This window comes from Scyliorhinus torazame, chromosome 6 (assembly GCF_047496885.1).
Source record: "Scyliorhinus torazame isolate Kashiwa2021f chromosome 6, sScyTor2.1, whole genome shotgun sequence".
Lineage (NCBI taxonomy): Eukaryota > Metazoa > Chordata > Chondrichthyes > Carcharhiniformes > Scyliorhinidae > Scyliorhinus > Scyliorhinus torazame.
In genome coordinates this window covers 238,993,719-239,014,705 of record NC_092712.1, presented here as the reverse complement: position 1 = coordinate 239,014,705, position 20,987 = coordinate 238,993,719, and the positions used below count along the sequence as shown (strand labels likewise).

The window sequence follows — 20,987 nt, the reverse complement described above, 5'->3', positions numbered from 1 at the left end:
GTGAAGTACTCTGTTGGCATTGGACCCTCTGCCTGTTGCTAACTTTTGGTTGGTTCAATTGGCTCTGTTTTATAACCTTTGCCCTCGAGTCGCCAGGTATCTTTATGATACTGCCACGAGGTTCAAGTTCAAGTAATGATCAATAACTCAATACACCGATTAGTAAGATTCAAATCAAAGCACATTTATTATACACAGTAATCGCTACTCATGCACAAATTCTACTTCTAAGCTACTTCTACAACTATATACTTAGCTTCAGACTGGCCCACCAGGTCAGGGGAACAAATGGCCTTTCGTTCGGGTTCTAAGTCTGTGGGATTTGAAGTTGGTACGGAATGGTAGCTAGGAGCGCCTATCTCGTAGCGAGCATTGACTTAAGACTTACTGGATATCGGTGGCAGCTGCACCGGTCACTGTCAAGGGTTGGTTCATGTTGCTGAGTGACCCGGTCAAGAAGAACGATTTGAACTTGGGGGCTTAACTTAAAAGTCCCCAGGGGCTTCCCGCCTTTCGGGGCGGACCCTGTACCTGGTTCCAAGTGATTGGACTTCGTTCCAATCGCTTAGTTCGATTTCTCCAATACTGGAGCGGTTCCCTGATCGATGGGCGGTCTTGAGGTGTCGGTTAACCTCTTTTATGTTGGCTCCTGCTGGCGCCGGGGAGTCTGGCTTAGCTTTGTTTATCCCAAATGTTGCGATTGTTCCCGGGGATCGCTTGTAGATGGCTGCTCATTATTATGCAGATGGCTGCTTGTATCGATGCTGTCTGGGCTTTTGCAGAGTTTAATACACAGTAACTTGCACCTGCTAGTTTCTGCCTGTGTTGGCTGAATTTCTCTTCAGCCTTTGCTGTTCTCCATTTTAAATCGGGAGTTGGCCAACCCAGGTGGCTACAGCCCCTTCGGGCAAGTCCTCAATTCTCAGATTGTGTGGCCTTGAGCGGTTCTCCCAGTCCTCGAGCTTTGCTCGGAGTCCGATGTGGGACATCTCACCTACATCGCGCCCTGGCTTCGGGCCTGCCGCCTCGGCCTCCGTTTAGCTCCGCCCCCGCTGCTCCGACCTCCGCGCACTGGGCCCGACGCCTCAGCACCAGCAGCCCGACGCCAGTGCGGGGTTCCTTGCCGGTTTTCAAACCATCCCCGCTTGCTACCCGGGACGGCCCCAAAGGCCGCCAATAATCGGGGGGGGGGGGGGGGGGGAGGGGAGGAGTGAAGAATCGGGGAAACTCCCAAAAGCGCCGCAAATAGTGGCCACCGGCGGGAGCTCTTCTTGATGCGGCCGACCCGCTCGCAAACGCCACCGGAAGTCCCTTTGATGAGTTTCTATCCAGGCTACGCAGGATTGCGGAGTACTGTGACTATGGTGAGACTGTTATGAGACCGTTTCATTTGCAATATTAACAACGCGGCCACCCAGCGAACGTTGTTAGCTTAGCTGACATTTGTAGTTCAACTGGCCATTCAGATAGCGTTGTCCCAAGAGAGTGCAGAACAGGGAGTGCAGGAGCTACAGGGAATGGAGGTGCATGCCTTGGGGTGCAACACCTTCCATCCAAAAGCAACTCCCCGTATCCCTGCCACACCTTGGGCGGGGCAGCGTCCGGATCAACGCCAGTGGCCGCCGGACATTCCTCCCCGAAGGGAGCCTTCTCCAGAACCGATGGATGAGGAACCATGCCAGTGTCGGACATGTGGGCACCGGTCCTGGGGGCGTCAGAGGTGCCATTGTTCCGACAGAAACTGGGGCCAGCCCAGGGGCGTACCTTTCATTTGGATGAACCTGCAGTGACTACTCCCGAGGATGTGGAGACGGAAGACGACTGCCTGCAGCTGCATTGTGTGGCAGCTCCCCGCGTGGCCCCCATTAAGGTGATGGTACTGGTCAATGGTCACCCGCTTGAGATGAAGTTGGACTGGCGCAGCGGTCTCCGTGATTGCCCAGAGGATATTCGACCACATCAAGCAGGGTATACAGACCCTTATATTAACCGATGCACAGGCCAGGTTGGCCACCTATACGGGGAACCATTGGACATTACCGGAACTACGATGACCCCTGTTGTTTATGGATGCCAGGAGGGGCGTTTCACACTTATCGTGGTGCGCGGCCACGGGCCCAGACTGTTGGGTCGGGACTGGTTGTGCCATTTGCGGCTGCAGTGGCAGCACATCCTCCAAACAAGTGTACTTGGTACAAGTGGTAGCACAACATGGATTTAAACAGTATCTCCAACAATCTAGGCTTCCTGTACATATGTGGATTGTATTGCCAATCATAGATGATGATGTGCTTTTAAGAATAACCTGTTCAGTGTTTTTATTTACCGAATAGCAGCAAAATTAAGGATGCGCTATGGTTTCTATTTACAGTGAGGATGTTATGTACGGTATTTACTAAAAAAATGCAGCACCTTCATATAAAAAGAAAACCATTTTAAAAATCCAATTTGTTTACAAATACATATTTCCTCAAATCATATCATCACACACATATCATTGTTGTGAGATACAGATGTGTGGTAACAGCTCCTCTGCCTCTTCTCTCTTCCTAAAGTCAACAAAACAGATTTGTCACCCATTCTTTCATGGTGCCTGTGCCCCTCTATAAATAATTTTCAGCAGCTATTTTGAAAGATTGAGCATCTGATGTGCTGCTCACGCATTTGAGAACAGATTTGGAACAACATAGCTGTCACATTAATGCTAATTCAAGTATCGCCATAGCATTTGGAAATGAAGCTGTAATGTAACAGTTCCTATGTCATTGTGTTAAAGCAATTCTAGAATTAATTTTGATTCACTTTTTTGTGAATACAGCATGCAGGAGTAGGGATTGTAACTTTAAGTTGGATAAGCATTTCAAAATCATAAATGTTATAGGAAAAGGGCAGGAAAATAGGAATAGAATAAATGAGGCTAACATTGTTTTAATTTGTGTTGTGTTTTGAGGGCAACAGGTGCATGAGTGTCCATGGAATGTAATACTCCTCTGATGAGCTGCTGTATGGCTCATCGGACGAGGAGTGCCTCGAGGAAGAGAGCAGTCAGAGCAGGAAGGTTTTCGTGGTGCGACAGGAAAAATGGTGGAGGCAGTGCTGCCCTCCACGTGGTCAACGGAGCAGCTGGTGGCGATCCTAAGTGGCAAATTCCAGCAGCAGAGGAAAGAGGCCTTAGAGGATTTGGTCAAAGTGGTGAAACTGCTTGGGGCAGCGATCAAGCGGGTGGAGCAGAGGCAGGAGACTTAGACCTGGCAATCCAGAAGGTGGAGGAGTCAGTGGTGGAACATGAGGATCGGCTGACCTCGCTGGAGGCGGAGATGGGGATGGTGTTGAGCAGCCAGAAAAGGCTGAGTGAGAAGTTGGAGGATCTTGAGAACTGCTCCAGGAGTCAGAGTCTCAGGATCGTGGGGATGCCCGAAGGCATTGAAGGTGCGAAGGTCGCCAAGTTTGTGGTGAGCATGTTGGAGAAGCTGATGGGGTAGGGGCCTTCGGCCGGCCCCTCGAGGTGGATTGGCCACACAGGGCGCTGAGGAGGATGACGCAGGTGGGGGAGCCGCCAAGGGTGAGGTTGCATCAGTTCTTGGACAAAGGGAAGAACTTGGTGGGCGAGGCAGACCAAGAAGTGCACCTGGGAGGGGAGTGAGCTGCGGATTTACCAGGACATGGATGCGGAGCTGGCCAAGTGGAGGGACGGGTATAATCTGATGACGGTTGCCAAGAAAGGGGTGATGTTCACTTGTACCCTACCCGCTTGTGGGTGACGCATCAAAAGCAAGAATTTTATTTTGACTCATTGGAGGAGGTGATGGACTTCATGAGAGACCATGGAATGAGAGGAGTGCGAGGACGTTGAACTTTGGAGAGGAGTTCTGTATAAATTTTGAGGCACATTGGGTGGGTGGATTGGGGCAAGGTACGGCGGTGGAATGGTGAGGTGAGTGTGCCTTTTGTTTTTCTTTGTAGTTGGGAGGGTTGGCCTGGATGGGTGGAATGCGAGTGTGAGGGGAAGTCAGAGGGATTGGGCAGGGGCCACCATGCTAGCTGGGTGGGATAGTTAACAGATGTGAAGTGGGGGTTTTCAGGAGGAAGGTGTGGGGAAGGGGAGAATGGGTTGTTTTTTTATTTGCATGTGTTGGTGGATGTGCTGACATGGGTGTGACCAGTTGGGAAGGGAGAATGACGGTGGACATCTGGAAGGGCGTGTGATGCGGGGAGGGGGGGGAGCTGGCCTAAAGTAGGGGGCTGTATGAGTACGGGGGCGGGGTGCCCACTGACCTGGCTGGTTACGTGGAACGTGCGAGGGCCGAATGGGTTGGTTAAGCGTGTTTTTGCGCACTTGAGTTTGAAGGCAGATATTGTGTTCTTGCAGGAGGCGCACTGAAAGTCGGGGGGATCAGACAAGGCTGAGGAATGGATGGGTGGGGCAGATGTTCTACTCCGGGTCAGATATGAAGACAAGGGGATTGGCGTGTTGATTAATAATAATGTGGCGTTTGAGGTGTGGAACATTGTGACCGATGCAGGAGGTATATATGTGATGGTCAGTGGGAAACTGGAGAGGATGCCGGTAGTCTTGGTGAATGTTTATGCCCCAAATTAGAACGACATGGACTTTGAGGTGGTGTTAGGGAGTATCCCAGACCTGGACACATATAGGCTGATCATAGGGGGCAATTTCAATATGGTCTCCGGAGGTTGGACCCCAGAGGTTGGATCGGTCGAGTCCTACGTCGTTGCAGGTTTTGGCAGTGGCTAAGGAGTTGGATCGTATGGGGGTGCGGGCCCGTGAAGGTTTGGGAGGCCGAGGGTGAAGGAGTTCTCTTACCTCTCACATGTGCTCCGGGTGTACTCCCGGATTGATTTCTTTGTGATAACCAAGACGCTGCTGGCGGGAGTAGCCGACTCGGAGTACTCTGCGATTGTGGTTTCCGACCACTTGCTGCACTGGGTGGATTTGCGGGTGGTTCAGGGGAGGCCCAATGGTCATAATGGAGGTTAGATGTCGGGCTGTTGGTGGATGAAAGGGTGTGTGAGTGGGAGAGGACCGCCATCCAGGGCTATGTGGAGTTGAATGATACGGGGGAGGTCATGGCCGCCAAGCTGTGGGAGGCACTTGAGGCGGTAGTTAGAGGTGGATTTATTTTGATCCGGGCACATAGGGAGAGGGTAGAGCGTAGGGAGAGGGTAGAGTGAGAGGAGGGAGCAAGGCTGGAAGATGAGATTCTGAGGATGGATCGGAGGTATGCGGTGACGCCAGCGGAGGGGTTGTTAAAGGAGATTCAGTATCCACGGAGAAGGCGGTGGGGCAGTTGTGGAGGGGCAGTGTATGACTACGGGGAAAATGCAAGTAGGATGCTGGCTCACCAGCTGAGGATGCAGGCAGCGGCGAGAGAGATTGGTACGGTGAGGGATGAGAAGGGTAAGGTGATGGCGGACCCAGAGGGGGTGAATGGGTGTTTGAGGCCTTCTACAGGAGGCTGAATGAGTCGGCCCCCCCGTCTGGGGAGGAGGGGATGAGACGGTTCCTGGATGGGTTGGAGTTCCCCAGGGTGGAGGAGAGGGTGCAGGGACTGGACGCCCCAATTGAGCTGAGGAAGGTGATGGACAATGTGGGTGCAATGCAAGCAGGCAAGGCCCCAGGGCCGAATGGGTCCCAGTGGAGTTTTATAAGAAGTTTGGTATAGAGCTGGGGCCTCTGCTAGTGAGGACGTATAATGAGGTGAGCGGCAGGGGGGAGCTTCCCCCCACATTGTCGCAGGCGTCCATCTCCCTGATTTTGAAGAAAGGTAAGGACCTGGAGCAGTGTGGGTCGTACCATCTGATATCCCTGTTTAATGTTGATGCAAAGTTGTTGCCGAAGTGTTGGTATCGCGGATAGAGGACTGCATGCCAGGGGTGATAGGAGAGGACCAGACAGGATTTGTGAAGGGAAGGCAGTTGTCGGTGAATGTACTCAGGCTACGTAATGTTATTATGATGTCCTCGGAGGACGAAGAAGTAGTGGTGGCAATGGATGCGGAGAAGGTTTTTGATCAGGTGGAGTGGGCGTATTTATTGGAGGTGCTGGGTTCGTTTGGGTTTGGCCAGGCACTCGTGGACTGGCTTGGCTGCTGTACAGGTTGCCGATGGCGAGCGTTCGGACGAACAGGATGGGTGTGGGGTACTTTGGGTAACATCGGGGGACAAGGTGGGGTGCCCACTCTCTCAGTTGCCTTTCGCCTTGATGATAGAGCCGTTGGCAATGGCACTTTGGGCGTCGCGGGGTTAAAAGGATTGAAAGCATTTCAAAAGGGTCATGGGATCTTGAGGGAATTTGGCCAGTTTCCGGGATACAAGGGGAAGAGCGAGGTGTGCCCGATTAATGCTAGAGAGCAGGAGAGGAGATTAAGGGAGTTGCTGTTCCGGGTGGTGGAGGCAGGTTTTCGGTGTCTAGGAACCCAGTAACATGGAGCTGGGCTCAGCTAAACAAATTAACTTGGCACGGCTGGTGGAGGAAATAAAGAGATCGGATGTGCTCCGCTGAATTATACTGGGCGGCGAACATCACAATGGTGAGGAAACAGGCTGTGGAGAAGGGGTCGGTATGGGGGCGCATGGAGGCAGCATCGTGAAGGGGGACGGGTTTGAGGGCACTGCTGTTGGTGCCCTTCCATTCTCGCCGATCAAGTATTACGTGAGTCCAATGGTGATTTCGGCGTTACGGGTCTGGAGCCAATGTAGGCAGCATTTCGGGTTGGGGACATGTCGTTGTGGGTGCCGATATCTGACAATCATGGGGCTGTGCTTGTGGAGTTATAGGGGCCAAGTTTGCAGGTTTGGAAAAGTTGGAGAAAACGTATGACCTGCCCAAAGGAAATGGTTTCAAATGCTGCAGGTGAGGGATTTGGTGAGGGGAGAGGTGCCGTCTTTCCCGGGTCTGCCGCCCCCAGTGTTGTCAGAGGAGGATATTAGGGAGGGGATGGTGTTGGATATCTACAGTGAGTCGCTGGAGAAGGAAGGGGCTCCGGTGGAGGAGATTAAGCGCAAACGGGAGGTGGAGTTGGGCAGGGAGGTATGAGCCGGGATGTGGAAGGAGGCCCTGGGGAGGGTGAATGCGTCCTTGTTGTGTGCGAGGTTAAGCCTCATCCAGTTTAAGGTGGTGCATAGGCCCACATGACAGTTGCGAGGATGAGCCAGTTCTTTGCAGGGCTGGAGGATAGGTGTGAGCAGTGTGCTTGGGCCCCGCGAATCATGTCCACATGTTTTGGGTGTGTCCAAAGCTGAGCGGGTTCTGGCAGGGGTTCTCGGACGTTATGTCCAAAATTCTGGGTGTGGGGGTGGCCCAAAGTCCGGAGGTGGTGATATTCAGTGTGTATTGGCCTTTGCCGCCCTGATAGCCCAGAGACAGATCTTGTTGTGTTGGCAGGAATCGGAGCTGCTGAAGGCCGGGGTATGTGTGAGCGACCTGGCACAATTCCTGCGGTTGGAGAAGGTCAAGTTCGATTTGCGGTGGCTGGAGAAGGGGTTCACCAGGAGGTGGATTTCTTTAAAGTGGATTGAGGGGTCAGTGGGGGGTGGGTGGGGGGAGAAGAGGGAAAAATTAGGAAGGCGGGGTGTGGTGGGGTGTTGGTATCAGGGGAGTTTGGGGGCTTGTAGTTTCTGTTCCTGTTGATCTTTTGGTCTTCTGATATTTTTATGTGTATGTGAAAAGCCTTGAATAAAAATATTTTAAAATTAGAGGCAGTGTACATATATGTAGAACATTTACAAGAGTTATTTTTATGTGTTCATTGTTGCAAGCAGTATAATTTGCATGCTGGCCTTTCCTCCTGAGCACAAAACTATATTTGTTATGATTAGAAGAGTATGGCGACTCAGCAAGAGGAATGCTTGGAACCACCCTTACCCTTCCAATAAAGTGTACAGGCCACAACAAACATTTCTATGCTTGAACAATGTGCTTCATGAGGAAAATAGTAACAGATAAATATAATGCTGCAAGATGACCTATAGCCAACCTTCAGAGAAATCAACGGTCGCTGCAGGCCTGATTTGTTTTGCCTGTGTGGTATTATAGGTATTACGGTACCTGATAGGCTAAAGCACCATTGGTGAAAACTGTCTGCTTGCTATTGGTTAGAGTGCATGATAGCTCCGCCCTGATAGGCGGGGTATAAGAACCCGTGCCACCCCAGCAGCCCTTATTCTGTACCTGAGCTGCTGGGAGAAACATCTAGCTTATTAAAGCCTTCAGTTGGACTACAACCTCGTTTTAGTGGTCATTGATCGTGCATCAGCCTGCAGAACATTAATGTTAGCTAATCTGCTGTCCATGCAATTATTAAGTAAGTGACTAATGCCTAATTTACTGGAGCAGATTCTTCATCACTTCCTTCATGGATATCAGGAACTGGAAAATCAGACCGGGTGTATATCAGGTACATGATCCACAACTGCCAGTTTAATAAAGATTATTATTATAATACCTGCAGTCAAACTGAAAATTATCCCCTTGTTTTGCAGTGGCATCTGGGTGACCAAGTTCTACATAACAACGTTTTTGTGAATTTACTGACATGTTATTTCTGTTTTCTTTTCAATTTAAGGCTGTTGCTGTTCTAACGGCCACATATCCGGTGGGCCACATGCCTTATGGCTGGCTGACTGAGCTTCGAGCTGTTTACCCTGCTTTTGACAAGGTAATGCTGAGCATGGCAAATGGATGAACTGTCAAACAAAAAGAAACAAACAGAAAAGACATATTTTTTAACACGGGATTCTCGAGAAGCAGCTCGAGATAGGTATAGACTTTGCAAGTTTATTCGTTCATGTATTTTCTGCAACTAGATATGGTACATTTTTTTCTTTAAAAAAAATTGCTTTTGGCTTCTAGAGGATTAATTTTAAGAGTTATACTTTCCTTTTGTGATTAATGCTTAGCCAAAATGTGGGTAAGACCAATGGATTAGTAATGAGTGCTTCTCTGTTTTTATTGCAGTGACTCTCATGCAAAAAATGTGTTTGTGAAAATCTGCTTGTTGAGTCTGTGTTCATGGCCAAGTGGGAGTAAATTTTTAACAATTATGTTAACTATTCATGGTCAAACTAGTTGCATCATTTTACGAAAGAACAAGATTTTGAGGTTTAAACAGAATGGAAGTAAATATTATTGAGCTCCACTGGAAGTACTCCTACATGATGTTACATAATACAGAGGCATTAAGCAATCTCTTGACAGAAACATGTGGAGGTTGAGAATCCAATTAGCCAACACACTGAGATTATGCAGCTTTTGTTATGCCAACCTTGACAGATGCATGGCTCTTTCTAGTTTCTGATCAATTAAGAATGAATGCCACTGAAAACTGGTACTTTGGACATAACAGTTAGATAGAAGAGTTTATAGGGCGCACATACTTCAGAAGTATGGAGATCAAAGGCTATAATGGTGGCACAGTAGCACAGTGGTTAGCACTGTTGCTTCACAGCGCCAGGGTCCCAGGTTCGATTCCCGGCTTGGGTCACTGTCTGTGCGGAGTCTGCACGTTCTCCCCATGTTTGCGCGGATTTCCTCCAGGTGCTCCGGTTTCCTCCCACAAGTCCCGAAAGACGTGCTTGTTAGGTGATTGGACATTCTGAATTCCCCCTCTGTGTACCCAAACAGGCGCCAGAATGTGGCGACTAGGGGCTTTTCACAGTAACTTCATTGCAGTGTTAATGTAAGCTTACTTGGGACAATAAAGATTATTATTAAATAACTGATGATTGAAGAGAATGCAGCTGGTGCACCGAGGAAAAGCATTGATCCTAGGCAGTGGATCTACCAAAGCAGGTGAAATGGCATCTTTTTCACTTGATTTTCACACCTCAATTTCAATTCGCTATTTACACTGGTTGTAGCTGCTTGAAAGATGTGTAAGGAGTATTATTAATAGGTACATCCTACTTGGCAGATCATTTACAATGATTGATAAGACGCATATACCAGAAAACAAAATTCATGTATCTTTAATTTATATTGTTATTTTCTACAATAAAGGGTAATTAATCCTTTATTTTTCATAACTTCTTTAAATGCATAAATCAGCCTAAATTTTGAAATATATGGTGCGATTCTCCGGAAAGATTTCGAAAGGTTGTAGCGAGAGGGATTTGCCACGAGCTTCCCGGCGCTAGGCCCAGCAAGGCCGGCAATGTTATTCAACGTTAATTGGTCGACTTAATGAGGCCTCACCTCACTGGAAATGAAGGCTGGCCAGCCGAATCACCGGCACACCACTCGCCAGCCCCCCGCTAACAAGGTCGGGCAGCACTCAAGCAGCCCTTGCTCAGTCAACTCCTGCCAGCTCGAAATAACAGCACAGAGGAGACAAGATTTGGTGAGGCTGCTAGATGCAGTGGATGCACTGAGGGTCCAGGAGGGATAGCCATAGAGCAGCCAGTGCTGCCTGGGATGAGGTGGCGGCGGGTGTGAGCTCGGGGAGTGTGACCAGGAGGATTGGCCTCAAGTGCCGAAAAAAGGTCAATGGCCTACAGCGCGCAGCACGAGTGAGTAGACACCAATGCACCCCCCCGCCACAAGAGCATCCACCCATCCACCTCCCCAAACCTCCCTGCACCCCCCTCCCCCTTCAACCAACCCAACCCTCCTTTCACACACACCCTCCCACCACTGTGAACCACGTGTGTGGCTAACGATGCTCTCTCTGTGTCTTCCACAATCGCCGGGAGAGAGCCCAGACTGGCAGAAGTGTGGCAGACATAAGAATCCTCACCATCTTCGACGAGCGTGCCCCAGAGGTGACCGGTGTAGCCGAGGACAGGGCGGTCACCAATGAAATGAAATGAAAATGAAATGAAAAATGAAAATCACTTATTGTCACAATTAGGCTTCAAATGAAGTTACTGTGAAAAGCCCCTAGTCGCCACATTCCGGCGCCTGTTCGGGGAGGCTGTTACGGGAATTGAACCGTGCTGCTGGCCTGCCTTGGTCTGCTTTCAAAGCCAGCGATTTAGCCCCGTGCTAAAAATGCAGAAGCTGGCGAACGCTACAGAGGTGAGGAACCACTGGCTCCACCCAGAGGACCTGTCAAATGTGAGCTATTATTGCCTTACTGACAGACCCATCCCTTCCACTGAACACATATCCATTCTCCCGCAGGTCCTCCAGCCGACAACCGCAGTGGAGAACCTGGTGCACGATGTGGCCACCATTAGTGAAGATGTCCAAGGTGTCGCGCAATCGGTGAGGGTTTCAACAGAATGTCCGCCTCACTGGGGGATGTCACCCAGTACCAGGCTAACCTTGGAGAGGTTCTGCGAGACATTTCCCGCTCTCAGATGGGCATGGCCGAAATGCTGCGGAGTTTATCCCAGTTGCAGGTGGGCATGGTAGAGCATGTCCCAGTCATGAGCATCGGAGAGGGTGTTGACATGATGGTGCAGTCCATGGGTAATCGCCAGGGTTGGCAGAACCAGATGGCACAGGGGTGGCTGGGGCTCAAACCAGCTGTCCCTCTGTCCCAAGTTGAACCCCAGGGCCCTAGAGGCATCGATCGGGAGGAGGGGACGCTGGGATCCATCCCGGACCTGTCCCACGGAGTCGTGACGGTGGCCATCAGCTCCCCCGAGTTCCACCCTCTGATGAGGCCACATCTTGCAGCCAGCATACAGGACGGGGTGGCACGGCTGTATATGTGCCGCCAAGTGAGCCAGAGCTCTCCGGTCGTTTGGCCCCAGAGGACGCCCGCCAGGGGCACCGAAGACCACAGGATGAGGTAAGCAGCTGACTGTCTCCACCTCAGATGTGCATCCTGGGGAGACACCCAGACGTAGCGGTAGAGCTAGGAAGGCAAAGCACATCGAGGATCACAGAGGGCACCACGGGGGGCAGGGTGGCATCTTCGGGACAGTGGGGAATTGTAAAACACAATAAACACTCTTGAGCACACCAGTATGACATCTCTGTCACTTTCTTCTGCAATGTGGGCTGAACTCCATACCCCTTGGCCCATCTCCCCAGGCAGCCCCCACCCCAGCACACCATGTGCAGGTGATGGGTGTGAGCGAGCACTCAGCAGACAGGCAGGGGTCAGACTATGACACAGATTGAGGAGCACTGGCACTCAGCTCTCTGCGGGTTGTCACCCCCTGCCTTTGACAGTGACCTGCTGACAGTGCAGACACAGCCCCAGCACCCTGGAGTGATGTGACACATACCCTGTGAGGGTGGGAAATGGGAGTGGGGGTGACCAGGTCACATCCTCAGTGAATTGGGAAGTACAAGGGCCTCCCTGGCCGGACCGTCGCCACTTCTGCCTGTCCTGCAGTCTCCGGCTAGTTCTCGGGTTCCTCCACAGCCTCGTCCTCCAGCACCTACTGGTCTGGCGCCACCTCATCATCGTCGTCCTCCTCCTCCTCCGAGGTAGCCACCTGTTCCTCATCACCAACCTCCAGCATGTTGCCCCGCTGGTGTGCAATACTGTGGAGGGCACAGCAGACCACCACAAAGCGAAAGACCCTCCGGGTGGTCTACTGGAGTGCACCACAGGAGCAGTCGAGTCATTGGAATCTCATCTTGAGGAGTCTGTTGCACCACTCAATCACAGCCCGAGTGGCTGCATGGGCCTCATTGTATCAGGGCTCCGTTTCGGTCCCCGGCCTCCTCTTGGTGTCATTAGCCAGGTCCTCAGCGGGTACCTCTTATCCCTCAAGAGCCAGCCGCCCATCCTGGGGTGCACCTCGAAGAGGCCAGGGATGACCGACTGCCCCAGGATGTAGCTGCCTGGGAAGCGGGTGCACACATGCTGTATGTTGAGGGAGTGGAACCCCTTTCGGTTAACGTAGGGCATCTTGCTGGACTTAGTCAGTGTCAAAGATGATGTCGTTCTCCGCCGGGCATAGAGGGCATCCGTAACGTGTTGGATGCACCTGTGGCCTGCGAGGTACCACACAAATTCCCACTCGAGCCCTGGGAGGATCCTGAGGTTGCAGTGATCTTGATGGCCACTGGGAGCGGGTGTCCTCCTCCTTGATGAGGTGCCAAGTCCGCTGTCCATCATCTGCTCGAATAACCAGCGATGCTTGTACACCCTGGGCTGTCAAGGGACTCCCCAGCTGTGGACATGTCCCCGGAGCTACCTGGGTGTTCAAATGTTGGCTGCTGTGTGTGCGATGTTGCCTCCCGCAGTGTTCAGGCACAGTTTCCAGGCACCACGGTTTGATTGGGATGCTAGGCAATGACTCCTGCATGCTACATGGCCCGCCCACCCATGGGAATCCACATGTGTGAAGTGCTCACTTAACCATGATTACCAATTCCCTATTAGCAATAGCACGGTCAGAGGCCTGTGCAGTTGGTGAGGTTATGGGTGGTCGGTGGGCCAGACAGGCAGGGGCAAGAGTTGCCCCTGGAATGGGTAAACACGATCCAGGGATTGACCTGGTGCCGCAAATGGTTGCGGCCCAGTTGCCCCCCCCCCCAGGACCTCCCCCTCCCATGGTGGCCCACCGCAGCTGGGACTGTCTTCCCCACCTCCCCAACCTCAGCCGAGGACCCCCCCCCCCTTACTGAGCACTGGGGTAGCAAGCCCAGCGCACCCAGGCTCTTTGCCTGTGAGCAAAAATGGCTACTCACCTCCTCGGCTCCCCACAGAAGTCCTCCTGCCAGGTTCACGTTTTTAAAAAGGAACACTAATCGGTACCAGCGTAATCACTTGCTGGGGAGGCCGCTAAATGACGGGAGGCATTGGATAAGGGGTGGCCCTCGTTAATTGTATGGAAATAGGGCTTTTAAGTGGTGATAATTGGTTTCTCGCCACGCTATGGCGTGATCCTGGTTTCGCCTACAGTAGCGGGCCGGTTGCATCGCAAACTGTTGGTACCTGGCCTGGTTCTCGTTTTCTGCCTCTGCCACTATTCAAAGCCTAATTTCGCTTGAGCGAGAGCATAACGAGGCCATGACCATAATTTATTTTAATTCAATCTTGGTTTGAGTATTTCAGGCAAAGCCATCATTTGTTGCCCCTCCCAAAATGCTCTTGAGAAAGCAGTGGTGAGCCTCTTTCTTGAACCTCTACAGTCTATGTGGTGTTGCACATGCACAGTGATTTCTGCAGTGGTATGATACAACTGAGGAGTTTGCCATGCCATTTAGGAGGGAGCTATGAGTCAAGTTGTGGATCTGAAGCCACATGTAGGCCAGACAGGGCAGGTGCAGTAAAAACAAATTGCTTAAAGAGCGTAAGTTCCCAACATCGTGCATGATCCAATTTATAATGTGTGATGTGAATAAATAAATAATTTAACAAAAAACTCAACATATATCAAGACCGGCAATGAAAAACCTGCAGCAATCATTTTTAATATATTTTAAAAATAAGATGTGGGGGCAAGGCCTTCGTTTGTTGCTCATCACAATATAGTTCCATTGGTTCATTCCACCCATTCCACACGCGAATTGAGCCAAATGTTAAAAAATAAATGTTCAAAATCTCAATCTGGTTGCTGGTTCCCAGTACAAGAAATGCTGACTTGTCTAAAACTCAAATGACCTACATACAGTTTCTATTAGCAGCAGCTTCATTGAGATTAACTGAAACTGTCCCTAGCTGTACTGTGACTTTCGTCCAATCTCAGCGCTTAGGGTTTAGCATTGTAAGGTAAGATAAAGTTACATAGTCCCCAATGACCATAGGCTGCTTTCCCCTTTGAGGGGGGAAAGCTGACTGACGGTGACTTAACCTGAGGATCACCACACCTCAGGTGAGGGGGCAAGGTTGAGAACCGAGGCCTTCCATAAGATCATATGACATAGAAGCAGAATTAGGCCACTCGGCCCATCGAGTCTGCTCCGCCAATCAATCATGGCTGATATCTTTCTCATCCCCATTCTCCTACCTTTTCCCCATAACCCCTGATCCCCTTATTAATCAAGAACCTATCTATCTCTGTCTTAAAGACACTCAGTGATTTGGCCTCCACAGCCTTCTGCGGCAAAGAGTTCCACAGATTCACCACCCTCTGGCTGGCTGAGGAAATTCCTCCTCATCTCTGTTTTATAGGATCGTCCATTTAGTCCAAGATTGTGTCCTCTGCTTCTAGTTTTTCCAACAAGTGGAAAAATCCTCTCCACGTCCATTCTATCCAGGCTTCGCAGTATCCTGTGAGTTTCAATAAGATCCCCCCTCATCCTTCTGAACTCCAGCGAGTACAGACCTAGAGTCCTCAACCGTTCATGAATAACCTCAGCCAGAATGGGAAATGAATCCGTGTTGCTGGCCTCGCTCTACATCACAAACCAGCTGCGTAGCCAAGTGAGCTAAACCGGCCCCCAAGGGCTTAATATGACATCAAAATAGATAGCAATGAGGTGACTGACTGCATTTCCTATGCAGTAAGCAATTTCTCACCCAAGAGTGATATATTCTCAAATCTACAACTTCTGCTAAAATTAATAATTGGAGCAAAATTTGCCACATTATAACTTATTGGTAAATTTTTACCATCCTTTCTCCTATGTGAGTAAAGCAATTTTCAGCTTTTTTTATGTAGCTACATTTCTTTGTTCTATTTTTTATAATGATCTTTATTGTCACAAGTAGGCTTACATTACTGTGAAAAGCCCCTAGTTGCCACATTCCGGCACCTGTTCAGGTACACAGCGAGAATTCAGAATGTCCAACTTACCTAACAGCACATCTTTCGGTACTTGTGGAAGGAAACCGGAGCACCCAGAGGAAACCCACGCAGACACGGGGAGAACGTGCAGACTCCGCACAGACAGTGACCCAAGCCAGGAATCGAACCTGGGATCCTGGCGCTATGAAGCAACAATGCTAACCACTGCCCTTTGTATCTTATGTTTATGTTATTTTAAGTATATGGTGATTTTCCAGATTTCCTGCCAAGAACTGAGGTTTATGGATACAGCATGACACTGTCATATAATTCCAAGATTCAGACATACTTTGAATGCCCGTCTCTTGTTCTCCAACCAAAATTGTTGCCTTCATAGTTACCAACTTGCTTACCAACTGTTTCAGGGACCTCTGAGATGATTAACTTGCTCCCTGCAGGTGTTCAAATAAATGCGCACTATGCCACTAAGCTTAATAATTATGATGGTCAAATAGCTATCTTAACTTCTTGAGCAACATTAACCGATCATTATTATAACTGTGTCCGGATTAGTTAATTGCCAATAGCAAAATTGAATTTTCAAAAATTGTGAATATAAAAACAATTTGCATTATCATTGACCCAAAAAAGAACAATATTCCAGTTTTTGCAAGAATAGATATTTCAACTCCTGGATTTTAGAATATAAAATGAAGCTGGTATCTGAGGTTTCTTTTTCATTTATTATAGAACAATCCAAGCAATAAACTTGGGCACATAATCAACAAGTCACATATCAAGAGATTTACTTTCACCTGTTTGGCTATCTCCGTCACAGTGAGTATATAACCTCCAGTTTGCTCTCGTGTTGTTCCTACATTAATATTGGGCAACAGTTTGATATCTTTCATAATGTCCATTTACTGTATTATTGGGATTGGAACAACAAGTATGTTTGCATTATAGTTTTATTGAAACATTTGACCAGGATTTTAAAACCAACAGTAAACTTGTCATATTTGCTAATGATGTAAAATAGTAAGAGCAGTAGAGATATAGAAAACAATAACATCAAATGTACAAAATGATTCCAGGTTATATATCATTGGGTTAACGGATATCATAATCGGCGATCGAGCGGAGTACCCCTCCCGACGCTCAAATCTGGGGCGCCGCCGGTTTGATGCCGGTGTTCGAGTCTCCACCCCCTCCGAAATGGCATCATCGCGTCGCGTGCCGCACGTCATTGGAACAACGTTGCTGCATCATTGGAAGGCCCGCCCCTGATGGTCCGCCCTGATGGGCTGAGTACTCGACCGCACGATTGGCATGTGGTCTGAGCGGTCAAAGAACCCGGCTTGGCGGCCGGCGACTGTGTCCAGCACCATTACAGTCGGGCGGGAGCTGTTGGGGGGCTTCCACGAGGGCTGGGGTGACTGGTGGGGTGTGGCCAGGGGATGGTCTGTGGAGCCGTATTTGACAGGTCGGGTTCGCGCACGGCCGGCGCATGTTGTACGTTGCAACCGCTGCAGGTCGTCGCCTTGCGCATGCGCGGCCACAGACTCGGCCATTCTCCAGCCGTTTTTGGCACGGGAGCCGGAAGTTTCACCCAACACTGCAGATAACCCCTCACCGGTCCCAGAATTGTTGAGGGTTCGGCGCTGATTTTGGCATCATAAAACGCCCAGGAATTCTCCATTTCAGACAGCATTTAGCCGCTGAAACGGAGAATCCAGCCCAACGTTGGTGCACAGGTCATAGAAATTAATTAACTTAAAAAGGATCCTGCAATCATGGTAGACAGCTATCTAATGTTGTGAAACTAATAGAATTCTAGTATATATAGCAAAAATGTTATGGTATTGGCCTATAGAGGTTATGCCATGAGTTCACAATGTATTGGTTAGATCACACTTCGAATACCATATATAGCTCTGATAAGCCTATCACAAAACAATTACTTACACTGGAAGGATGCAGAAAGGTCAAACACATCCAAAGTGCAAAGTATAAGAATGATAAGGAAAGATTAAGATGCTTTGTGGTATGGAAAGAAGTTGGACCTCATTGTTATGACACTTTGGGCTACTGTGTGATCACTTCCAGCCCCACATGCCCCGGAGACACAACACAAGTGAATTAATCAATAATTCTTATAAAAATACCTCACGCCTTTGGTCCTTGGCTGCCCAATAATCACAGTCACCAGGTTTGTAACTGTAAACACAATTACTGTTTATAACAAAAACTATAATGAAATATGCAGCAAATGCAACTGCTTAACTATCAACTAATACCTAGTTCCTACTTTTACTTGCCCCCACCCTATATACGAACACAGAGGGGTGGAAAGAGGCAAAATCATAAGTGAAAAAAGTAAGAGTCTTTGTTCCAGGTGATGGGTTTTCTGCAAAGTTTTTTTTCACAGAAAGCTTTCAGATGAAAGTCTGTGTTTATATCCTGTAGATTCATAGATTCATTCATTCAATCTGGTTTTCAATTAAAGAAACAGGCTGCTTGTCTTAAAGTCACATGTCCATTAATCATCTATGGATGGGCGATCAGTGGGGTAGACGGGCAGGGACAGGTTTTGTCCCCGGAATGGCATTGGCATGTGGTGTTGAATGCAAGTAAAAACAAATGTTTTTGATACAAAAATCAATTGACAGTTTAGACTTGAAAAAGAACCAAGTTCTATGCATTCATGTAAAGAATATTGTTGCTGAAATACCTTTCTTCACACAGGGCATCAGCATCAACTAGTTCCAAAATAGACATAGAAGGACCAGTATAGTTTGGAACTAATGGCAGCTCATTGATCTGATACTCTTACAGATGCTGCCAGACAAAATGTGTATTTCCAGCATTTTCTGTTTTTTTTTCCAGATTTTTCACCATCTGCAGTTTTTCTTTTAAGTGTTGTAGTTCAGGGTTCATTCTACTGGGCAAGATGTGTGGCTGTTTACGCCAGATGGATCTTCTGGTGCTTGTCACCAATGCACCCCCACTGTGTGTTTTCAGCACACTGACCAAATCTGTCCTTCCATGACACACTAATTTTGAGCCAAGTCATAACTTTAATTAGAAGAATCTTCATTCAACATTACTTCTATCCGAAGTTATTTTGGCTCTGCAATGTTAATTTTGTTTTCCTAGCATTAATTAAAATTTGATTTGGACTAGTATGTCGAAGAGGAGATGAAATCATACAGTACGGCCGCAATGACAAATATGTTAACACACTTGTATGACATTCCTTTGTCTTCCATGAAATTATAGTAGCAAACGGGCAGAAAATTTCTGACTCAACCTACAGTTTTATTGTTGTCTCTGCCTGTGCAGCAGTACTGTGAACAGAAAAATCTAGTTTATCAGCACATGGTGCCATATGGTGACAAAGAAAGTTCAGAAGGATGTGATACAAAATTAGACAAGGCTGTCAAAAATTGCAATGACTTGCATTTATATAACACTTTTAAACACAGAGAGAGGGCTTCAGAAAATTTTACATAGAAAAAGGGCTTATGAAAAATGCAATCAGTAAAAAGCAATTGATGCCAAGCCAAAGAAGGGGATATTAGAATGGGAGACTAAAACCTGGGTCAAAGAGCTGTATTTTAAGGAGCATCCTGAAGGAGAAAAGGCAAGCTGAAAGTTTTCAGGAAGGAATTCCAGAACTTACAGCCTGGACTTCCAAAGATACTACCATCAATGGCTGAGTGAAGGGAATAAAGAATGGACAAAAATCTCTCAAGTCTATTGTGTGGCTGGATATGTTTTCAGACATCGACAGGGATTTTCCGGGATTGTTTGCCGCCGGAATCATCTGGTGAAACTAAAATTTTGGATGAGCTGAAGTTTTTGGAGGATGGATGACCAAAAGAATGTTGGAATAAAAGCAAATTACTGCGGATGCTGGAATCTGAAGCCAAAAGAGAAAATGCTGGAAAATCTCAGCAGGTCTGGCAGCATCTGTAGGGCGAGAAAAGAGCTAATGTTTAGAGTCCAGATGACCCTTTGTCAAAGCTTGACAAAGGGTCATCTTTGTGCTTCTGATTTCCTCCGCATTTCCCCATTTAGAAAATAGTCTATGCCTCCATTCCTCTTTCCAAAGTGCATAACCTCACACTTTCCACGTTGTTTTCGATCTGCCACTTCTTTGCCCACTTTTCTAGCCTGTCCAAATCCTCCTGTTTCCTCAATACTACCTGTCCCTCTACATATCTTTGTATCATCTGCAACAGTGCCTTCAGTTGCTTCTTACAGTTCGTTAATTATATTGTGAAAAGTTGTGGTCCCAGCACCGACCCCTGAGGCACACCACTAGTCACCAGCTGCCATCCTGAAAAAGACCCCTTTATCCCCACTCTCTGCCTTCTGCCAGTCAGCCAATCCGCTATCCATGCCAGGATCTTACCCTTAACACCATGGGCTCTTAACTTATTTAACAGTCTCCTATGCAGCACCTTGTCAAAGACCTGGAAATCTAAATAAATCACGTCCACTGGTTCTCCTTTGTCTAACTTCCTTGTTACCTCCTCAAAGAACTCTTAACAGATCTGTCAGACCTGGGGCGAGATTCTCCGACCCCCCGCTGGCGCCCATACCGCCCCCCCCCCTCGCGATTCTCCGGCCCGCATGGGCCGAAGTCCCGCTGCTAAAATGCCTGTCCTGCCGGCGTAGATTAAACCACCTACCTTACCAGCGGGACAAGGCGGCGCGGGCGGGCTCCGGGGTCCTGGGGGGGGCGCGGGGCGATCTGGCCCCAGGGGGTGGCCTGGCCCGCGATCGGGACCCACCGATCCGCGGGCGGGCCTGTGCCGTGGGGGCACTCTTTTCCTTCCACCTTCGCCACGGTCTCCACCATGGCGGAGGCGGAAGAGACTCCCTCCACTGCGCATGCGTGGGAATGCCGTCAGCGGCCGCTAACGCTCCCGCGCATGCGCCGCCCGGAGATGTCATTTCCGTGCCAGCTGGCGGGGCACCAAAGGCCTTTTCCGCCAACTGGCGGGGCGGAAATTCATCCGGCGCGGGCCTAGCCCCTTAAGGTTGGGGCTCAGCCCCCCAAGATGCGGAGCATTCCACACCTTTGGGGCGGCGCGATGCCCGACTGATTTGCGCCGTTTTGGGCGCCAGTCGGCGGACATCGCGCCGATACCGGAGAATTTTGCCCCTGATGTCCGCTTGACGAAGTCATGCTGACTCAGTCCTATTTTATCATGCACTTCCAAGTACTCTGTGATCTCATCTTTAATAATGGACTTTAAAATCTTGCCAATGACCGAAGTCAGGCTAACCAGCCTATAATTTCCCGTCATCTGCCTCCCTCCCTTCTTAAACAGCGGTGTTACATTAGCTGCTTTCCAGTTCTCTGGGACCCTCTCTGCCTC

At 49.1% G+C, this 20,987-nt stretch overlaps 1 protein-coding gene across 2 annotated transcripts in view; it reads left to right on the top strand.

Annotated features, from left to right (window-relative positions):
- Positions 1–20,987, top strand: part of ankhb (ANKH inorganic pyrophosphate transport regulator b) — a 287,434-nt gene that overhangs the window by 171,724 nt on the left and 94,723 nt on the right. For both annotated transcript variants that reach the window (XM_072509527.1, XM_072509528.1), the window contains 2 exons: positions 8,586–8,678; positions 16,348–16,434. In XM_072509527.1, the coding sequence (XP_072365628.1) occupies positions 8,586–8,678; positions 16,348–16,434 (180 nt within the window). The remainder of the gene's footprint in view (positions 1–8,585; positions 8,679–16,347; positions 16,435–20,987) is intronic.